The 22,054-nt window shown below is 37.2% G+C and overlaps 1 protein-coding gene across 1 annotated transcript; it reads left to right on the plus strand.

Moving 5' to 3' along the window:
• The first annotated feature begins 51 nt into the window (after positions 1-51).
• Positions 52-21,830, plus strand: LOC140155748 (transmembrane and coiled-coil domain-containing protein 3-like). Its single transcript, XM_072178699.1, has 15 exons — positions 52-255; positions 2,311-2,683; positions 3,668-3,826; positions 4,170-4,451; positions 8,503-8,676; positions 10,046-10,174; positions 11,648-11,740; positions 13,126-13,321; positions 14,230-14,433; positions 16,353-16,489; positions 16,680-16,830; positions 17,974-18,053; positions 18,636-18,785; positions 20,514-20,641; positions 21,527-21,830. The coding sequence occupies exons 2-14, from the start codon at positions 2,447-2,449 to the stop codon at positions 20,631-20,633; spliced, it is 2,112 nt and encodes a 703-aa protein (XP_072034800.1). The 5' UTR covers positions 52-255; positions 2,311-2,446; the 3' UTR covers positions 20,634-20,641; positions 21,527-21,830.
• The last annotated feature ends 224 nt before the right edge of the window (positions 21,831-22,054 follow it).

Raw genomic sequence — 22,054 nt, forward strand, 5'->3', positions numbered from 1 at the left:
GAATGATGTTTTCTAAAGATGAGGTTATTCCGAGACGTGGAAAGCTGCGTGGACAGTATGTAAACAAAACTGCACAAACAAGTTGACCGTGCAACTAGAACTTTGGTAAGCTTATTGAAAATTTGTAAGCTTATAAAATTCTGCAGTATTCTCCTCTTTGGCAGTTCTATGATGATGCTGGTGGTACAATATTGTCTTGCTATTTTGAATAGGACTTGAAGAAGTGGACTTCAGGATTGGGTGGATTGATTTTGGGTGAGCAAACTTTCATTTCACTGCAGACATGTAGTATCATCAGTGATCATGATTGAAATTGAATTAGGAGTTCATTCATATATTTTAATGACTATAAACGATTGTTTTTTCCTCCATAACTAAAAAATACCGTCATTTTGGACTAAAAACTACCAATTTCTTATCCTTTTAAAAAAAATTCCATCGCTCATTGTATTGTAAGAAAATGTTAACTTGCTCAGTCCGCCGTGTTTGGACGCTTGCGAACATCGCGTACATAATTCGCGCTATTTCGTGTTTAATAGCTCGTGAGCATACGTGCATATATCCTACTTGCGATCGTCCATCGGTTCTAGCGCGGCTTGTTAATTTACGACCCGAACGCCGGGCATACATGTAAACATTGTTTATGCCCGCCTATCGACCAATCACGCATGCTGTTATACATACATGTATAGCACGTATGTATGAACCCCTATTTCATACATACACGCTATGTAACAGTGCGCGTGATTGGTCGAGAGCCGGGCATAAACAGCGTTTATGCCCTGTATCCCGGATGTGCGATCACCGGGTTGGGAAAATGAAGGAAAATCATGTTTTTTAATAATGTTACTTGTAATTTTTTGTTATTATTTTGATGAAATAAGAATCACAAAATGTTCTGGTATGTATGGACAGGGCGAGGTTCATTCATATATTTTCATGACTAAGCGGTTGTTTATGCCCTCGGGCATAAGCAGCCCCTCGTTGCCTGTGGTTGGTTGTTTTGTCTAGTAGGGCCTACTACTCATTGTACTACTAAAGGCCTTGGTAATGAAAGTTTTAGATTTGCGTCATCATAAGGGGTGGTGCAATAATTATGTGTACCCGGGGAATTATAGGGGGCAAAGATTTTTGGCAGGCCAAAAGGGGGCAAGCATTTTTGGCAGGTCGAAAGGGGGGTCAAGCAATTTTGGCAGGTCGAAAGGGGGGAAGATATTTTGGGCACCGTTTCTATATTACGCCCTAAAAGGCGAGGAAAAGCGTTACAAAGCAGCGTCCAAATATGCAAAATTTCCTGCTACTTCTTTCGCATTATATGTTAAGACAATTTAAGGTTTTAAGTTCGGGTTCCCAAAAATCTTGCATGTGTGGGGGGGCAAAGGTTTTTGGCACGTCGAAAAGGGGGGCAAAGGTTTTTAGCACGGCCAAAAGAACAGCGATTTTTGGCAGACCATTTTGAGAATTCACCCCGGGGTACACATAATTATTGCACCACCCCTAATGCTTCAAAACTTACAGATGAAATTTTCATTATAATATAATTTTACAAAAATTTAATTTATCAGGGCAAGGGCAGGCTTTTGAATTTGAAAAATAAAAAAAATCCTAGATCAACAAGCTGCATGTGAACGCTTTATTTATGCAATAATTGGCACCTAGGCCTCCCTAGTACTACATGTAGATCGTATCCATTACATCGCATACCGCTGTAAATGGCCACTGCGACCAGATGCATGGATCGAATCCATGCCTGGGCCGATGACACACATTCGATGGGTGTAGCGACCGGACAGGTGTAAATTTCCATGATGCCTGCCCAAATTTGTAATGTATACATGTACACACCCAGTTTTTGCCAACATGGCCTATAATACTTTGTACACACAAATCTTAAATTTACACACCCAGTTTTTTAAATTTTTTGAAAAAAAATGCAATGGGTGTAGTACCCCCTTAACATAACATTTTATCATCTCCACCATTTACTATATTCTCTCGGTCAGGATTGTTCCATTTATTCCACTTACCTATTTCTAAAGTCTTTCATAGGGGACACCCTCGCAAAATCGCTATTTATTTTTACGAGCCAATTAATTTTCTTTGCACAGAAGATACCAATTTGCTTTTTCTTTTGTAACTTTTTGAATTGTTTGATCAAGAGGAATGTAGACAGGTCAACTACATGTATACATCACAATTAACTTTTCTGCATAGTGGTAATTCCTACCAATTACGAGCTGATCAAGCTACAATTGTGTAATTCCATGATTCTAATTTTTTTTTTTTTTAATTTATCTTATTTTTTTTCAGGTTTCCATCAGCTTTGCAGCAGCACCCAAGTCTAGAGATTGCAACCTCTGCATGTACATGTAATGTACTGTATGTAGGCCTACATACTTTAAAAATGTGAATGACTATCTTAAAATTGCAGTAATCAAACAAAACAATGTGGCTGCATCATTCTGCAACTCTGGGGCTGTGTTTGGTAGCTTTTTACCTGGTTGACTACGCATCAGCAGCCAAAGCTGACGACATCATTGCAAATCATGCGATACAGTTGCACAAAGGAAAAGTTGGTAGCACAGAATTAAGAGGAATTGGTAAAAGGGGCTTTGACTTTTGGGGACCCAACACATGCAAGAATCTGAATACTTTGATACACACCAAACACCATGTTATGCAGGTAAGTATTAACTGGGCTATTTCAGTTGAAATCCATATGTATACCGTATGGAAGACATGACTTCAATCTCCGGGGTGTAGATTTCAAATGAAGTCATCCATTCAGGTAACCCCATAAAAATTCACACTCGTGTGGAAGATTAACCCTAACCGTACTAATTACTACAAAATACTACTTGATATATGCGCTGTTTGTGCGTGCATCCCACATGGTGTGATGGCGCATTCGCTCTAAGTGATATATAGGCGCGGTTTAAGCTGGTGAAGCCCAACACCGTGGCTAAGTGTCGCCCGAGCCAGTGGTTAGCATCACGAGGGGTCGGGTTTGAATCCACCCAGAGCAAACAACTTCTTTCTTTGTTGTCTCTCTTTATTCCTTCCTTCTTTCCCTTCCCATCGTCAAAAAGCCCTTAGGCTGTTAGGTTTAAGGTCATGTCTTCTGTATGGATTTCAGGGTTGCTTGATTTTAATCACATGATTTTTTTGTCCAAAAAAAATGCTGATTTAAATCAACTTTTTCATTTTTTACCATTTCTGATAAATATAGGTTAACTTCTTTCTTAAAAATTGACTGTTTTACTTTTAGTCATTTTTCCATTGCACGGATGCGGAGCTACCATAGCAATGCTGACAGACGCGCAATTGTATAGTGCGAAGTTTCCACCATGACTCACCAATTATAGGTGCGGGTGTTGCTTCTAAAATAAATATGCATTTAGATATCTTTTAATTTATTTCTGATTTCCAGGTGATTTATAAGTGGATGGAAGCAAGGGAACTGATATGAGTTTAAATAAAACAAATATTGAATGTTTTTATTCGTTCAATGGAAAGAATATTTTCATTTGGTGCAATATGTTCCAATCAACTCGGCAAAGTCTTGTTGAATGTAACAGTCCATATTTCACCTCATGAAAATATTCTTACCATTGAACTCATAAACATTGAATATTTGTATAACATGTATGTTGTCTGAATCCCACAGAAACTGGACAAAGCAATTGCAAACATGAGAAATAACATGAGGATACCAGAGGCAGAGAGACTCTTCCAAGTACACACCTTTGAGATATTTCAGAAGGAAATTAACGACAGCGAGTCAGCAATATTTATGTCAATGAATGGGCTCAAACGGGCATTACAGGTAGGTAAAAAGGTCATCAGGTTGTCTAATGAGAGCGCACTCACAAACTAAACATCTCATTAAACTACACAGTAAAGACGCTATCGTTTGGCCTCATTTAAGCATAATATACAGTACTTGAGATATGAAGCTTATTATCAATTTAAAACTGATTTTATTCTAAGTATTATCTACATCTGGGGTTGATCGTTATGTAATTCATTAAAATCGCTCAATATTTGACAAAGTTAGCTCACTAATTTAATTTACTGTGTTGTCTTTTTAAAAGACAGTTCTTGTTTAACGTCCCAACTGACCAATTTGCGCATCATTACATTTATTTGTATGTATTCTTACTTCCTAGGGCAACTACAAAGACATTCTGAACATGAAAGAGAGCAGCCGGTTCCGTCTTGAAGCATTGCGAGAAGCAACACTCCGAGAAGAGCAAGAGTTCAACGACTTACAAGCTGCAGAGAAGCACGAAGTTGCGTACCTAGAGCACCTGAAACACGAGAGTAATATAACGGTTGCAAATCGGAGTAAAGCGGAGAAGATATTGGATGAAATATTGAGTGATGTGGCTCAAGCGGCAGACAGGTTGGAACACCAAATTGTAGAGCATGTGTTTGATTTGTCCAAAGATGTGAGTATAGCTGGTTGTTTTAAGGTGGTACTATTGATAAATTTGTGACTATTTTTGCATTTTCTCAAAAACTAATAACACACTAGTAACAAAAGTTATGTATAGGGGCAAGGAATCCAGTTACAACACTTGAATTTCAGTGACTCAAGACAAGCAGTACGTTATTTATGATAAGAAAAGAGGTACCGCTAGAATGTACTTCATTTCTTTTATATAATGAACCTCTTGTCTTGAATCACAAATTTCAGTGAAGTAATTGGATTCCTTGACCTTATAATATATACACAACTTTTGTTACCAGTGTGTAGTTATTTTTTGAGAAAAATGCAAAATTAGTCACAAAATTTATCAGGGGTTGTAGTACCACCTTAAACAGTATTAAAATGTTGTCTTCTAAGTTCTATATCAGGTTCTCAACAGGTATTCCGTAAGTGTATTTCTAACAGCTTGTGACAAACTGCAGAGATAAAATAAAAAGTAAACAAAGAATAATATTTACAAAATTAGAAAAGACCAGGTCTTAGCATCAGGGTGATAGCTAGCCACCCGTCCACCTGTCATTTTGGACAGGTAGTTTGCTCCTGGAAGAGGCAAAATAAATGCCTGTGATATATGCTAATTGCTTTCAAGAGTAAGTTCTGAGAACTCGAAACAAGACCAGACAAATAAATCAAGGCTATAGCAATAGCTATTTGAACTGACTGAATCCCCAAAGGGGACGGAGGTCTGGTTTATGTTTCAGGTCAAATTTTGGACAGACAGTTTGTGAAAATGATGGGCACTTGCCAAATCCTAGCTAAGACTCTGCGGGAAGTTAGTCTTAGAGAATGATATCTCACCTGTGTGGTCGATGTGTCATAGCTACATGTATAGGTCAATGATCTCTAAAGGACATAGTTATTGGACAATTGAAACATGTTTGAATTTAGTATTAAATGCAATGGGCGTGTCATGTAAAAATCATTTCATGCTAATTTTTATCCTAAATTTCATTAATGACTCTTTATCCCTGGAACCCATCATGAGCTGTAACTTAAGGTGAACCTCTTGATCGACCCCACCCATTATGATTGCGCTCTGCATTTTAGACTCAAGCTTAAAGCTAAAGATTTTACTGATCCTAGGTTTTAAGATTTAGCACCCAATAAAAAACAGTTAAGAACCACTTCTATTTAATATGGCACCTGGAAAATGTAGATGGATGACATATTTTGTCACAAAAATAAATATTTGTGTATGAGTTGCAAAACACTGTATTTTACATTGAAATCATCTACACAAGTGGTCCATATAACAAAATTTTAATTTTGAGTACACAATGAAAGAATTAAAAGCAAACTTTGAAACTGAATGTTATTAAATTGGTTCTATGTTTTGGATAACAAGGAAAACAATTGACCTTTTCGGTATATCCCATAATTCCTTGTGGATAGACCTGAGATGTCATAATTTGACATTACCCTAGACTATGGACTTTCAATTTTAAACGGGATTTTGAACGGGCAAAGTCCCTAACACTCACACTGTCAATCATACTTGTTTATCAATCAAATTTAACCGCAAGCAAATACAAAGGCCGCGCTCATGCATTCACTGACGCGTTCATGCAATTACACAACACAAAAGCCGCATACTTGTGTACCATGTAGTTATTAATGGTAATGACAGGTACCCGGAGGATTTAAACCATAACGAGATCTGGGCGACCAATCACAAGCCAGATCCATTTAAAGATACATTACATCATGGCCAATTTTAGTAGGCCAGATTTCCGACAATCTCATCCATAGAAGCTCATAGACAGCCGTGTTAAGCATGAAAACCACAATCCAAAGTCAGTAGTCCACTTGGGAAGCTAACAAACAGAGGGAGTAGGGTGACTGAAAAGATCAGATGTGAAAATCTATCAATTGTGCACACATTAATTAAATCAAATTTTAAGCTTAAATGCAATATCCAGAGTATGCACAATGGGCAAGTGGACTACGGGGTAGTCTAACATTACCCCGACTTGCATTGCGCAGTAACAATGTTCGCTAAACAATGTGAGCATGCATGGGCATGAGGTCAAATGACGACATCTCAAATCTACCCGCAAAGGTTTATGGGGTCTACTGAAAAGATCATTATTGCTGGTCAATTCTGTACGTATATCCTGTGAACATTATTATTATTTCTGTGTAAATTGACACTAGAAATTAACAGAAATGTGTAGATTGTTATCATCTGAACTTTGCACTGAGTTTGAGAACCCGGTTTGAGAATACCACCTGTTGACACTTAACGATATAATATCATCATTAACTTATGACAAGCTGCCTCATCCACATATTTGGACCCAATTCAAGTTTCCTGCCATGCTTTGATCAAGAACTGAGTTTGTCTATTATCATGGTGTTTTACCCCTCTATAATCAAAAGATGTTGATTTTGGTGGGTTTGGGACCTGGTAGTTGTGGGGGCTACTTGTATTTTGAGGTGGATATCATGCTTGTGTAATAAAAATGAGTAAAATGGTTGTTATTCACAGGCAAGTGATGTATGCGTGTACATCATTGTGGGTATCAAATACGTCAAAATCAGAAAGAATGGTCTGTTTGAAAGCACCTTGAACATGCAACATCAAATTATTGGAAAATAATGACATTATCCAAATTCCACTAAATCCACTGTTTCAGAGTACCATACTGGTAGTAAACACAACCAGAATATGTGTTTAGGGTATTATGAAGCCCCTGAAAAATGCTTGTTTATGGTCTAAAAATGCATGAGCATTGCATATACACCTCAGAATACAAATTCACCTCCCCACCCCCACCCCCTCCCACCGGGTTTGGGAAGTTTCTTAAAATATATTCAGACAAAAATAACGGTTTTGGGATCCATGTTGCCCAATTGTATCACCATATAGTCCATCAACTCAGAAGTACAAGTAAATAGACTTCAGAAACTGGAGGTATGAGAATAATTATTTCAGTGCAATGCGTGTGTAAATGCTTCTTTGGCTCGCCAACTGCTGTGCGATTTGTACTTGCCGAGCCCACCACGCTTTTTTTATGTGTCATGTTTCTTAACACGCAGTGCGTGTGACACAAAGCATCGACTCCCGATGCCACAGATTTGGTTTGTACTTCTAGGTTGAAGTAGTATAGCACTATGAAATGGTTCTTCAGTAGTGGAGAAGGAATATCTTAGATTTGCAAAAGTGATAGGTTGTACTGAGTGTCTGTGGAAGAAGCAGAAAAAAACTATTATGTATTATATATAACATAGCCTGGGTGTAATTTATGTTGTTAATTTTACCTTTGATTAATATTTAATTTGATAATGACATTCCTCATACAAAATTATCACATTATATTGAACTGTGAACACATTGAACTGTGCCGGAAAGATGAGATACTAATTACTAATTGAAGTCACTAATTGGACATTATTACAGCTAGAATATAAGTCGAAAATAATAAAAAAAATAGTTTGTGTCTGACAATTATGTCAATCAAACTCCAGCATAGCCTGTGATTGTTTAGTATTATATAACTCTGGTGGTGCTAAGGTAGTGGTTAATTACACAATAATAACTAATCATAGGCCATCTGAAGTTGATTGACCGAATGTCAGATGCAAACTAGTTTCTTTATTTCTGACTTAGATAGGAAATTAAAGTATAACAGAATTCCAAAAGGTGAAACTGACTTTCAGCATACAAATGCACTAACCTTAAAATTTTGATGTGTGACACATCTTCATCAGAAGTACAATACAGGGGTGTGATTTATCAGGATTTTTCCTGATTTCAGGATTTTTTGTGACCAAAATTTCCGCAATTTTATCAATTTTCAGCCCGATTTTGTGTGTTTTTAGCCCAGTTTTACGCTATTTTTCGGGATTTTTAATTTATTTCAGGATTTTTCCTGAAAAGCTAATCACACCCCTGACAATAGTCCTATGATGGTATGATGGACTTGCCCTTTTGTTGACCAAAGGCGACTTTTGGTCTAATGAGGCAAAATACTAGTAATAACCGTCTTTTTATTTTGTCTTTTCACCAGGCTAAAGGAGCTCAAATAGAAGCTGTGGTAAGATTAGATGACCATGCTGCCAGAGGCAATGGTGAGGAACCACATCAAGGCTTAAGTCATCTGGTAGATGCCAGTAGTAACCAGTATGTATTGACTAAACCCAAAGATGCTACAGTACCACTAGAAGACCATCTTTTCCTCAAGGTAATTTGGAGTCAAATTGAATCATAATTTCAATCACAACTTGTATGTGTAATGCCATCTTGTATGTAAAATGCAGATCTATATGTACTACCCCCTATTCCAGAAAACTACAGCGCTAACTTTTTGGGATTAAAAAAATATTATCATGTTTTGCCAAATGAAACATAGCACAATCCTAATTCTTTAGTTAGAGCTACATGTTACTTACATTAAAAGTCAAGTTGAATGTGAGAAAAAAAAATAAGGAAACATGCATACAAATGTAGCAGAGATACATATTTACAAACATCAATTATAATGCAACAAAAATATTAATGCAATGATATTTAAATACAATATTTATCAAATTAAGCAGATGATGCGAAATTTAATTAATATGAAATTTTTATCTTTCGACAGCCATAGTGTTATTGTCTGATTTATTAAACATTTTCACACAAAAGAAAAATGACTGATTTTATGATATTATTTTTTTTAATAAACCAAAAGGACAAAACAACAAACACAAAACAACAATGACAAATATAAGAGGACAAATTTCCCATGTTATTTTTACCAGCTGCAGAATGAGGAAAATTAATTTATTGATAACAGTCATTGAACTTTGAAAATTGCAATTAAGCAAACTTGGGTGATAAACGGTATTCAAGCATGAAATTTACTACCGAATGAATGAAAAGTTAATTAGATTGTCCAATTGAGTTTGTTAGTAAAGAAGTTAACAAGATAATATAAACATAAAAGTTGACCTGTCCAGAGTTTATTGGTAAAAGTCAACAAGTTAATAAAATGATCCTTTCCATACAACATTTTTGAGAATCAACTGCACCTGATGACACAAATCTTGGCAGATTTGCTGTCAAAACACTGGGACCTAACTGCAATGAGAAGTTTCCATTCAGGGGCCACACAAAACTTCTTCTTTCCTGGACTAGCCTTAGATTTTGACAACTTGGCTATGGCAGTATCAAGAATGAGGTTTTGATCTCATAGAAACATATTGGGCAATTATGGGGAGAGCACAATTGGAGGTGGCTTTAGTAGGTGACCTATTAACAGTCATAAAAGGCATCATGCCAGCTTCACCTACCCCAAGCTGATTGGAAATAAAGTCATAAAGAACTGCCTCTGTATATTCTTCATCGGTAGAGCATGGCAGTTAAGTTGGCTCAATCGATAAGGCGTTCGACTATGGTGCGAGAGGTTGCGAGTTCGAACCCTGGTGATACCTGGTTCGCTCTTGTGGAAAAATTGAGTTAGCTTGCTCAGCGAATCATATCAGGTACTTCACAGGTATGTAATTTATATCTGATATCAGTCGGAATGCATAAATTACATCAAATACATGCATGTATATGTTTGATTTCAGGACATCATCTTACTAGTGATGTTATCATTTCTATGTGGTTGGTTATCAAGTAGTCTGGGACTGCCCACCATGTTTGGTTACATCATAGCTGGGGTCATGTTGGGGTCATCTGGTCTCAACTTAATCAAGGTAAATTGGGCTATTCCATTTAAAATCAACACACCCCCTGTGGAAGATTTCACTGCCATCTCAATTCCAGTTGTACCTTATGGGTCAATCCAGCTGAAAATTTTGGCTAGTTTTATTTAAAATTCTAGCTGTAAATTGTTGATGTTTTTAAAATCCAGTTGAAATTTGCACAAATTGGCCTAAATCTGACAATTTTGTTTGGATTTCCAAAATCTTTCACACCTTTTCCACTTTTTATGGATGAAAATGGTTGGATCTGGAATAATCAAAACTGTTGAATTTGGTTGGAATTCCAAAATCTTCCACAAGCGGGGTATGGTTTTTAAATTGAACAGTCGGGTTATTTATAGCTAAAATAATAATTTCTCGATCATGAGAGTATGAATGTACTGCGTGCACTGCGTAATTTCGCAAGTTTAGTGGAATGACACGATAGCGCGATCGATTGTGCGCGCACAGGAAATGCAGCGCTACCCAAAGCGTATGTGGTAGGCGACGCAATTGTCACTGCGTGCCTATTGAGCTCTCATGATCGAGAAACTGTTATTTTAGCTATAGTTTTATATATCATAGTAACTTTGACTAAACTTTATAAAGGTTTTGGCTCAGGTTAGGTCATTTTGATTTGTATTCTGAATGTTTTAGGAATGTGATCATAAATAAATTAATTAATTATGTGCTGTAAATAAAAGTGATAATTTTAAAATAAAAATATGGCAGTAATGTAAATCCTGTACATTGTAATTGTGAATTTCATATGTATTTTGGTGGTTTGCTGATTAATAGTCAGGTGTATCTAGGTCCGCAGTTACTAGTGAATGTAGTTTTTTTTTATTTGTGTAAAAAGTGGTATGAAATATTTATAGACAAAAAAATTGGAAGGAAACATACACAGTTTGTTGATATAGAATGGATGTATATCGTCATCTGCACATGCCTTGAAATTTCTGAGTGCCAATTCTGCCTTGATCTTAAAATTTGAGGGGGGGGGGGGGCTTGCAAATTTTTATTTTAGGCCCCTTATTTTGACCCCTGTGCACATGCATGATACTATGATCATGAAGCCATCCTGTAGAGCATTCACAATAATTTTGTATAATGTGATTATCCCCTCCACAGATTGGCTGTAATGACACTGTTTTCACTTTTTTGAGATATTGTGCAGGCAAATTCTCAAAAAAGCTTTGCAATGATATACTTTATGCCCCTGTTGCTAATTTGCAAGGTAGTATGAGTTGAGAAATCCTTGTACAGGTAATTGTTGCAAAGGTACTAGGGGAGTACCAGTGCAGTACCACTGCTGGTGGGTCCTATGCAGTAACAGCATTGGTACTGTTTAGGTACTCTGTGTGTATAGTCCAATACCATGGCGATTGTGTATCTGTGCAGGCAGCTGCAATAGGAATCTTGTAGTGTATGTGTGTGTACATAATATAGGTATTGTTTTCTATTCATTTGTTCTACACCATATAGGCTGTAGTTCAAGTGGAGACATTGAGTGAATTTGGTGCATTCTTCATCCTATTCTGTGTTGGTCTGGAGTTCTCACCAGAAAAGATCAAAAAGGTAAGTTATCAAATTTTTATGATATAGGTGACCTGATCGACGGCTTCATCCCCCGATTTAACCCCATCAAAATTGAGATTTTGGCATCTGAAGAAAATGTATTTTTTTCTCCAAACTCCATTGAAATTTACATATGAGATATGTTTCTTTGAGATATTTAACAAAAATCTGCAGATTAAGTGGTACACCATTCCTGGACATATTTACTTTTCTACTGTGAAAGTGGACATTTTTTGTGCTACTTTTGTTTTCGTGCTTTTTGCATTCCAAGCAGCTACTGTGAAAATAACAACACACAAATATATGACGTGTCACGTCAAAAGGAGACGCTTTTGGGCAGGTTATCAATTTTGAGGTTTTTACATATCTTAAATATAGATATATTTTGCTCCACAACGGCGTTTTCCCCAATGAAATCAGATATTTCTAAGCGAAAAAAGTTCGTAAGTTATGGTATTATAAAATTGGACATTGAGATATTGGCCTTTAAAAATAATATTGACAATGTTGAGAGTAGAAATTACCTTGAAAAATGTCTCAAAAAATACAAGATGCAAGTTATATTCCGGTTTGAAACTATCAGATAATATTTTAAACTTTAATAACATCACAAATTTGCAACAAACCCAAATTGTGAAAAAATCACTCCCGGGCAGATTTTTGGCTATTTCTCCATTTACGATCCTGCCCAAAAGTGTCTCCTTTTGACATGACACATCACATATATTCCTTTTGTGTGTATAGGTAAATGTATAGAAGCTTAGAATCGTAACTTTAAAACCAGTAAAGCAGTTCAAAATTAGAAAAGCGTGAAAAAAATACACTCACAAAAATATTGGCACAGTATGTATCAATATTATACATAATATGTTTGCTTCTAAGATCCAAACCACAGTTCTGAGCAATATTTAACTAAACATATGGAATCTGTTTCTTATGTGTTAGGCTGCAATTGAAGATAGAAAACAAAATTTAAAAAAAATACAACAGGAATTTTACAAATTTTATAATTCCATTTACACTATTTATGAGAAAAAATATGTCTACCTACCATATGTCTATCTACTCCATATGTGTGATCTATTACAGAAAATATATAATGTAATCTGATACCAGTGTGGTTTTCATAGTGATTTTCCTTGTGAAGATATGGAGAAAGTGTATTTTATTTTCTTATTGTTTATTTTCTTTATATTTTGCGCATTTCAATCGTCAAAAGTGTATCTCAGAACTAGACTGACTGAACCTGAAGGTACCTTTGCTGTTACTGTTTAATTTTAGCTTGAAAATTTTAATTTTCTTCTCATTTAGAAATGAGAATAATTTGCAATGTGTCAACTTTTATTTATTGTACTATTCATATTCTATTATCTGCTTGTTTGCAGGTATGGCGTGTAGCTGTATTTGGTAGTTCTGCTATGACCGTTGCCATGATAGTATTTGGCATTATCTTTGGGTCTTTGCTAAACATCATACCACGTCAGAGTGCTTTTGTTGCGGCTTGCTTGTCGCTATCTAGCACACCTTTGGTAGTCAAATTCTTAAGTGCAGGGGGAAATCAGAAGAGGGAAAAAGAAGAGGGTAAGTGTAATTGGACTATTCCGGTTGAAATCCATACACCCCCTATGAAAGACATAATCTTAATCTTCCACACAAGGGGTGTAGATTTCAAATGGAGTTGCCCATTCAGGTAATCCCGTTTGAAATTCATACTCCCTGTGTTGAAGATTAATGGTTATGTCTTCCATAGGGGTGTATGGATTTCACCCGGAATAGCCGATTGTTTGTTTGATTTGAGTGTGAAATTATTTTAATAGTGTCTTTACTCACGACGAGTCAAGACATCAACACGTTGAAACAGTTGCTTTGTCGGCATACTATGCATCCTCTTTAAAATATGTATGTACACTGCAGCACATTCAGCAAATGTGCACTGACGTCACTGATTTGCTGCGAGTAAAACAGCTATGAGCGCTTCTAGTTCATGGGTAATGTACATGTAAGATGGGATGAACAAAAAGTGGTAGCCACATCCACCCCACCCCCTCCCTCTCCCCATGGTGGTGGTGTTTGTTTTTAATATCCAAACCCCAAACCTCAGATAGAAAACCCCATTAGACTTCCTGTCCAAGGGGGCAAGATACTCAAGTTTGTTGTATGGATGTGCTGCTGAGATTTGTAAGTGGACCCATCAATATACCAATTTTTCAAGAAATTTGCACCAGTTGGTCAAATTTAACACAAAAATTAATTTTTACAACTTTTCCCCTAATTTTGGGGAAATTTCAAAGGTAAAATTGCTCACCAATGAGCATTTTGGTAAGCTATAAAAAATTGTGAAAAATGACCCATACATGTACGATTTACCTTGAAAAAGGAGTCATTGGTATACCAAAAGGTTGAAAATGCAACCCAAGTTTGCACCCAGTGTATGGTTGTAATCTTAACACCACCCAACCAATTAACTAGTGCCTCATTTGTTCTTTCAGGTGAAATAGAATATAGTTCCACTCTGCTTGGTATTCTGGTCATGCAGGATGTCCAGCTAGGGTTAATAGTGGCTATCCTACCAGTACTAGCAGGGGCTACCTCTGAAGGTGATACTCCAGTACTACAAACTAAAGACAATGTGGAGAGCTCGGTAGTGTTTGATGTGGCTAATACACTTAAACTCACTTTTGCTACATTGATAGGTATGTATTCAGAGAGAGGAGAGAGTGAAGACAATGTATATACCGTATTCATTCCATTAACGGCCCAGGGTGCTTAACAAAGTCATTTTGGGTGGGGGCTTTTTTAAAATATTATTTACATAATCGCATATGTAAAAAATGGCCCAGAATATGGATTTTATGTGTTGATGGTTCTGTGTTTAATACATGTGTTTTTGCATGGATCCTGCACATAATGATAGCGGATCATGTGTAGTAAAGTCGCTGGGTGGGTGCTTATAGGGACATGGGCGGTTAATGGAACAAATATGGTACATCAAATGAAAAACTTGATTGAGTAAGTCTTTGTTTTTATTTCCAAATGAAAATGGGTTCTCTTAAATCAATTTTGACTCCAAACACTATTTTTTTCTAATTTCTTGTTGTTTAAATTGCATCCAGTAATTGAAGATATCCTTGGTTAGTGCCATTATTAGAGAAAATATGACATGCAATAGAATGCCGATCTGCACAAAATATATACCACAATTTTGCACCCTTCTCTCCTCAAAGGTTGACTGGGACAGTCTGTTAGACTGAGGCTCTAAGTCAACATTGTTGGTTAAAAATTATGTGGTAAAAAAGTGTCTGACTTTCCACCATAACCTGGTGATCTGAGACTGCACAGTTATGTCCATATTAACCTTTTGACCACATTTGCTTTTTATCATATTTTTAGAACACCCAGAAAGCAATGTGTCACAACGGTGTGGTAGGACACAGATGCCAATTGGAAGTCACACTGTGGCGCATGACAAAAAAAACCACAAATATTTACATGAGTCCAACACGATGCGAACACGAAGATTTTCAGTTACCACTAACAAGCATCTCACAATATACAATACATGCACACTGCCCTGCTCAGATAGACTACGCTATGTATGCATGTGACACATTCCCTGTCTGATACCAAAACACCTGATGCCTGATATGCTGCATAATTATAATACTGTAAAAACTCGATAGTTACTGTAGCATATGTGTTTACTATCGAGCGCTGTTGAAAACATGAAATTGTACCAAAGTCTGTGCTTTACCAACTGAGCTAATGGGGTTGAGATACACATTTGAGGTTTACTTGTTCATATATAACTATGTGTATCAATGATTTGCTCAAAACCCTTTACACTTTTGTGGATGGGGCTCTTCATGTTTGCATGTTTTAAAAGCGCTCGATAGCAAGCACATAGTATGCTAACTATCAAGCTTTTACGGTATAGCACACTGTAATGCCACTTGCACACATATAATCTGGTCAGGCTAGCTAACAGTCAATAAAGTTTTGCCTAATTAATAGAAGTGAGAATCCTGTTAGAGCAATTAGTGGTTTTTGCTCATTTTGTTTAGATACATTGAACAGAGTATACAGTGTCTATGGGGTGTTCACAGATTTTAGGTCAAATGGTAAATACGGGGTCATTTTCTGTCTGAGACAGAAAAACTAGCATTCAAAATGCTGGTTCTCTCACAAATAACATACAAAATGATACCACTTGCAAATGTATATTGTTATTAATAGACAGTGTCAAGTTATTCAATATCCATTTCAAGTTTGCATGGGTCAAAGGTCATGGGCCTAACAGCTGTGTTCGTGATCTGTGGCCAATTTGCAAGTCTAGTTTCTGCTTTCTTTTACTTGCATTTGCTCTAGCACTCAACATGTTTTTTATTGATTTTGACCAAACTTGGTCACAAGAATCAATGCCTGTGACCACACATGTCACATATCAGTTGTGGGGTCAAAGGTTATACAGGGGTCATACAGATTAGCATGGCAAAGGTCATTTCCACACGTTTGTTTATACCTGGGATTTTCTATAGAGTCATACAGAGTTTAAACTCCTCTTTCAATTTGAAGGAATGTCAATTATCAGGTTTTGTGTTATTTTGTTTTTCAGCTCTTTGCTGTGTGTTAGTGCTGAGTCTACTATTCAGCAAATATTGTATGCCAGCAGTGCTCCATCGTCTACACAATGAAGGCAACAAAGAAGTCCTTACACTTGGTGCTATTGCATTTGCATTCAATATGCTCTTGGTAAGAATAATACATGTATTGGACTATTCCATTTAAAATCCACACTGTTATAGGCTGTGTTAATTAAGAAAGTCTCTGACACATGTCGGGAAAAAAGGACAGATACTATGTAAATGGTCCAATGAAAATAATTGTAAAGTGATTAATATGTGTACTAATGTATTTCATTTGACTGTTTCCTTCTTTTCAGATGACAGACATGCTGGGCATTTCCATGGAGTTAGGTTGCTTTTTGGCAGGTGTTATTATTAGCTCTATGGGTCACTCTATCATGGAAGAAGTCAAGAATCTCTTAGATCCTATCAGAGATTTTTTTGCATGTCTGTTTTTTGCTACAATAGGTAAGGGCATTTTATCATATGAATGCAAGGAAGTCAGTTGTATGTGCAACAGCTGCCACTCGAGAGGCTTCTGGGAACACATTTAATCACCGGAAGAATCGGAAGACCCAATGCCTCATGAAATCAACATTTCTTAGGTTTTTGGATTCCTGTGCAAATGTAATTTTGACATGAGATAGCCATTGCACATTTGAGGTTGATGGGTGACAGTTGAATGCAAGATGGTCATAAGTGGTTTGTTATAATTAAGCACTTATGACCTTCTTGTATTCCATCTGTGAAGTGAGACTCCTACCCAAGATGGCCATACCATCGTAAGGTTGAACCTCTACTCTACCATCCTCAAAACAGGAAAGTGGAATGATTGTCAATTTTAGTGTTTGGTCTCAGTAAATGAGTAAACTTAATTTGAAACTAAAACCATGTATATCATAGTCACTTCCAATAAAGCAAGTGATGGGTCACCAAGTACTCCAAACCAAGACAGTGGTTTCAAAAGATGACAGTACATAGACTTGATTTCTAACAATCAATCACATTTTTGAAAACAAAGGGAAAGGCCCCCATGTACCATTGGTCCACGCCCATGACAGAAGTGACAACCAGCAACCCTGCCCTGAGTGATCGGTGGAGTATCGCCTCACAGTTCCCCTGAACACACCATGCACCCTCCATTTTTGCCACATGTCCATGCAGAGGAGCTGACAACGTAGCTAAACCTGTCATCTTTACTAATCTAACCTACCATTTCTAACAAAACCCAACACCTGGGTGTCACCCCTGCAGTGGCGGCATGGAGGCGACCAACGCATAGGCCACCTCTGCTCAAACCACACAGGTTGTCCTTGGGTTAATATTGCTGTACTCGGCAGGAATTATTTGGCTTTTATCACTACACCGAAAAGTAGACCGCTTTAAGAGTGATATAATTGATCTGCCTGGTCTATATTGTGTGTGTTATAGAAAGTAGACAAAGTACAGGACTTCAGTTAACAATTTGTAATACTTCTGGTGAGATTTCACAAGACAATTCTCCAAATAAAATAACTTGATATTAATCCGCGATGTTATAAACTGATTAAACTGTACTGATTACCTCTGGTGGCTGACTTGAACCAGATTCTCTGTTGTTTTTCTCTCCAGGTCTACATGTATTCCCAACCTTTGTGGCATATGAATTAACTATACTTCTAAGTTTAACATTTACTGTTGTCATCATTAAGGTAAGTTTTATGCAAAGTATTATCTTGTTCTCTTAAATTAATTGTAAAGAAGTAATTTTAATCAACTGGACTACCTTTTACTATGTGCATCTTCAGGCCGCCTGATGATCTGGCGGCAATTGGTCATTGACCTGTGACAAGATAAAATAGCAATGTTTTTTAGTACAGAATTGTAGACCCAAGCCAAATTGTGTCCAATGCCGCCTCCCTTGTTGAGTGAAAGTTGTTCATTCTTGACATAGATGCTTCCGTAGTGCTCCCTTTTGTACCACCTGTGCTCTCTGTCCAAAATTACAATGTCCTTGTTGACTACGGTGTGATTTTTGCTGTCCAACTCAGCAGAATCCCCACAACCAGTACTAGCATGTCTCTGTTGATACATACATTTCAAGCTCAAATACAGAGATTGTTATTTAGCAATAATATAATAGACACATCTGGATCATTGCTGTACAAGCCAAACAAATCTTTGCAAACCTGAATCATGCAATGATACACCATTGTGGTAGGCTCTTTGATTTTAATTTTAACATGTCCTCAGATCTATTACATTGTACTCTTATTTGTTGTTATTTTTCACAGTTTGTGACAGCCATTTTTGTGCTTGGTATATTATTACCACTAAGCAGTCAACATATCAAGTGGGTTGTGGCATCAGGGTTGGCTCAAGTCAGTGAATTTTCTTTTGTACTTGGTAGCAGAGCAAGACGACTAGGACTTGTGTCAAGAGAGGTGAGTGCTGCCTGGGTAGATAGATAATCAGTAGAGTAGGGAAGAGAGTGTTCATAATATTATGGGCTATCATACAAGCTCATTCTAATAGACCTTTTCAAATCAAAGTTTTCTGAAGTTTGTTATGGATGACCCAGTTTACAATTCCGGGTCATCGACGCTAACACAAACGCAACTATTACGTCTGAACACAAATCTGTGTGAAAGACACGGTCAAGCGTTGGGTATGGCTTGTGCAAGAGATTGATATTTATATTGCGAAGACCACACAAAAACAAATCAAATGTGCCGCAGACTACAAACATCTGCATTTTTCTTTCTTTTACTGTCACATTGTGAAGTGCCAAATAGTGGAAGTGGAAGGCACAGTGGCTCAGTGGTTCTGACCTTGGACTCATAATCTGAGAGCTTGCTCACGTGCGTGGGTTCGATTCCCGTCCCACCACCGTGTTGCGCCCTTGGGCAAGGCGCTTTGCCTCGCTTGCCTCACCCCACCCAGGTGCAATGGGAAGCTGTTAGGGGTAGTCACAGTCGTTGTACTGATGGACCCTGCGCCACTTGTAGGCTGCAAACGTGGTTCCGACATATTCTAATGACGGCGGAATAAATGTAAAGCGCTTAGAGGCTGTTTACGGCATAAAGCGCTATATAAATGTCTACATTTATTTATTTATTTATTTATTTAAGTTCAATACCTTTAGAAAATATTTCTCTGTGATGACTCATGTTGATTGTGGCTAAATACTTTGTATTTTCACTTAAAAGGGTATGTAATTCCGCTTGATTCATTGTGCACCAATTTGACCCCCTAGCTTACTAAATAAATACTGCAGTTTTTTGATCTTTTCCGATCTTGATTTGAAAAGGTCTATTGTTTTTCTTTTGAACAAGAGCTTATGACTGATTCATGTCGTAAAGAGGCAGGACCACCGAAATAGAGATCTGTTATCTTTAAAATTCAGGCATATGGGCTATTTGTGTTTTTCCCACAGAAAATTTGGAACTGATCATTTCTTGTGCACAACATTTGCAGATCGTAGGTGCAATTTGGAATGCTTCAAGATGTGATGATTACTAAACAGGAATGACACAAATGCATATTTATCACATTTGAATTGAGGTTGTTTTTGTATGTTCACGCATGCAGTCGGCAAGCACCCAAATAACCCCAATTATTCCTGCATATACCTCGAGTCACCTGCACTAGCTTTGAAGTTCAGCGTGTGCTGTGTTGGCTTAGCGTGGTTTCTTGCGTGTACATATGCGACACGTTGATCATGCTCGTAAAAGTATGTATATGCACCAAGTAACGCTATGGTAATGCAGAACATGCTGAACTTCAAAGCTAGTACCGGTGACTCGAGGTAGATATATAGACTATAGCTGACGTCACCAATAAACAAGTGGTATAGAAAGTCCAGATTCTCCTTCTCTATCTCTGAAAAGAACTACACTCCAGAACTGAAAAGATACTAATAGATAATTGATCACATGTTTTTGTAACACACACACACATACAATGCATACATCCTTCATTTGCAACAGCTAGGCTGAGAATTTGTAAATAGGGAATTCTATGCAAAAAGCTGATTTTTGCTAAAAAGTCCAGGCTGGTACATGCTACACATTGTTAACGTGGTATGGGCCTTAATAGAATTCTGAAAATTGATCACTACTCCATTTGGGTCATAAAAGGCAATCTTTATTACTTTTGTGTGTATCATACAGGTGTATCTGTTAATTCTAAGTGTGACAACTTTAAGTTTACTGATATCTCCCATCCTGTGGCGCTTGTCAATGTGGAGGTGCAGACGTCTTCAGCATCGGGGACCTGTGATTGTCAGGTGACAAGAGAGGTGAGCTTTCAGACAGTCTTTTTAGTGGTGTCATCGGCATCCTTTGAGGTATTCCATTTGAAATACACTCTCCCTCTGTAGAAGATGTAGCTAAAGTCTTTCACAGAAGGAGTTTTAGTTTCACATAGAATACCGTAAAAACGCGATAGTTAGCACTTGTGCTTACTATCAACATGAAAATTGTACCAAAGTCTGGCACTTTACCAACTGAGCTAATGAGGTTGATACACACATTTGCAGGTTTACTTGTTCGTATATCTATGTGTATCGATGATTTGCTCAAAACCCTTTGTGGATGGGGCTCTTCATGTTTGCATGTTTTAAAAGCGCTCGATAGTAAGCACATATGCTACAGTCTGTCCACATAGAAGTACAAAGTAAATAAACCTCGGAAACTGGAGGTATGAGAGTGCAATGCGTGTGTAAATGCTTCTTTGGCGCACCAACTGCTGAGCGATTTGTACTTGCCGAGTGTACCACGCTCTTTACGCGTCACAGTTTTTTTAACACGCAGTGCGTGTGATGAAAAGCCGTCAACCCGCAATGCCACAGATTTGGTTTGTACTTCTATGTGGACAGACTGTAACTACCGAGTTTTTATGGTAGATAATTGGGCAACTTCCATTTGAATTACGCACTACAGATTATTATAAGATTCATCTTTGCCATAACTTGAGTATGTCAATGTGAACATACAGTATATACATTCAATTTCTGCAATCTGACATGCTAAAATGCACCCTGCTGTATGTTAGTTGCAATTGCCTGATGTTGTGTATCATATTGTATATAAAAAGCATTGATTTCCACTTTCCTTTGTATACTCTAACATATAATTCCCATCAAGAAATAATTACTATTATCTTCATGTGTTATTTTCCCCAGGTTTGCAAGAATCAAGGCCGTTCACATTCCCAGAGAAGAAAGAAAGTATTCCAAGGATATTTGACATGTAAGCAATTTGGTACTACATAAGTAATATTAATTGTATCCAGCACAAAAAGGCAGACCTGTCAACAAATACTGATTTGTATTATATTTTGTACTAATATCATACAACAATACTGTCAGTATTGTGTTGCATGGGGTCCATTTCACTAAACTTTATGAAGCTTTGTAAGTCTCAAAATTGTTTGTAACTTATGACGGGTTGTAAGTTCCATTTCACTAATAGGGATTTACTACAGGGACCCTTAAGTGAAAGTTCGTCTAGAATTGGGTATTCGTAACTTTGCTAACGGATACTTGAGTTCTGAAGGGTTAAAAGTTTAGTGAAATGGACCCATGGACATGTAAAAATACCAACAAGATTAGATCCAAAGAGTACCGACTCAGTCAGAATTGCCCCGGACCTAATGCTATGGTAAATCCACCATCTTCAGGCATGAGAATTTCCAGTCAAAACTTTGGAAC

Source organism: Amphiura filiformis, chromosome 6 (assembly GCF_039555335.1).
Source record: "Amphiura filiformis chromosome 6, Afil_fr2py, whole genome shotgun sequence".
NCBI lineage: Eukaryota > Metazoa > Echinodermata > Ophiuroidea > Amphilepidida > Amphiuridae > Amphiura > Amphiura filiformis.

Bases quoted from the DNA above. Each gene is read 5' to 3' on its own strand.
- LOC140155748 (XM_072178699.1), top strand. From the start codon at position 2,447: ATGTGGCTGCATCATTCTGCAACTCTGGGGCTGTGTTTGGTAGCTTTT. The intron at 3,827-4,169 runs GTAGGTAAAAAG...CTTACTTCCTAG, and splicing joins GGCTCAAACGGGCATTACAG to GGCAACTACAAAGACATTCT. The intron at 16,490-16,679 runs GTAAGAATAATA...CCTTCTTTTCAG, and splicing joins TTGCATTCAATATGCTCTTG to ATGACAGACATGCTGGGCAT.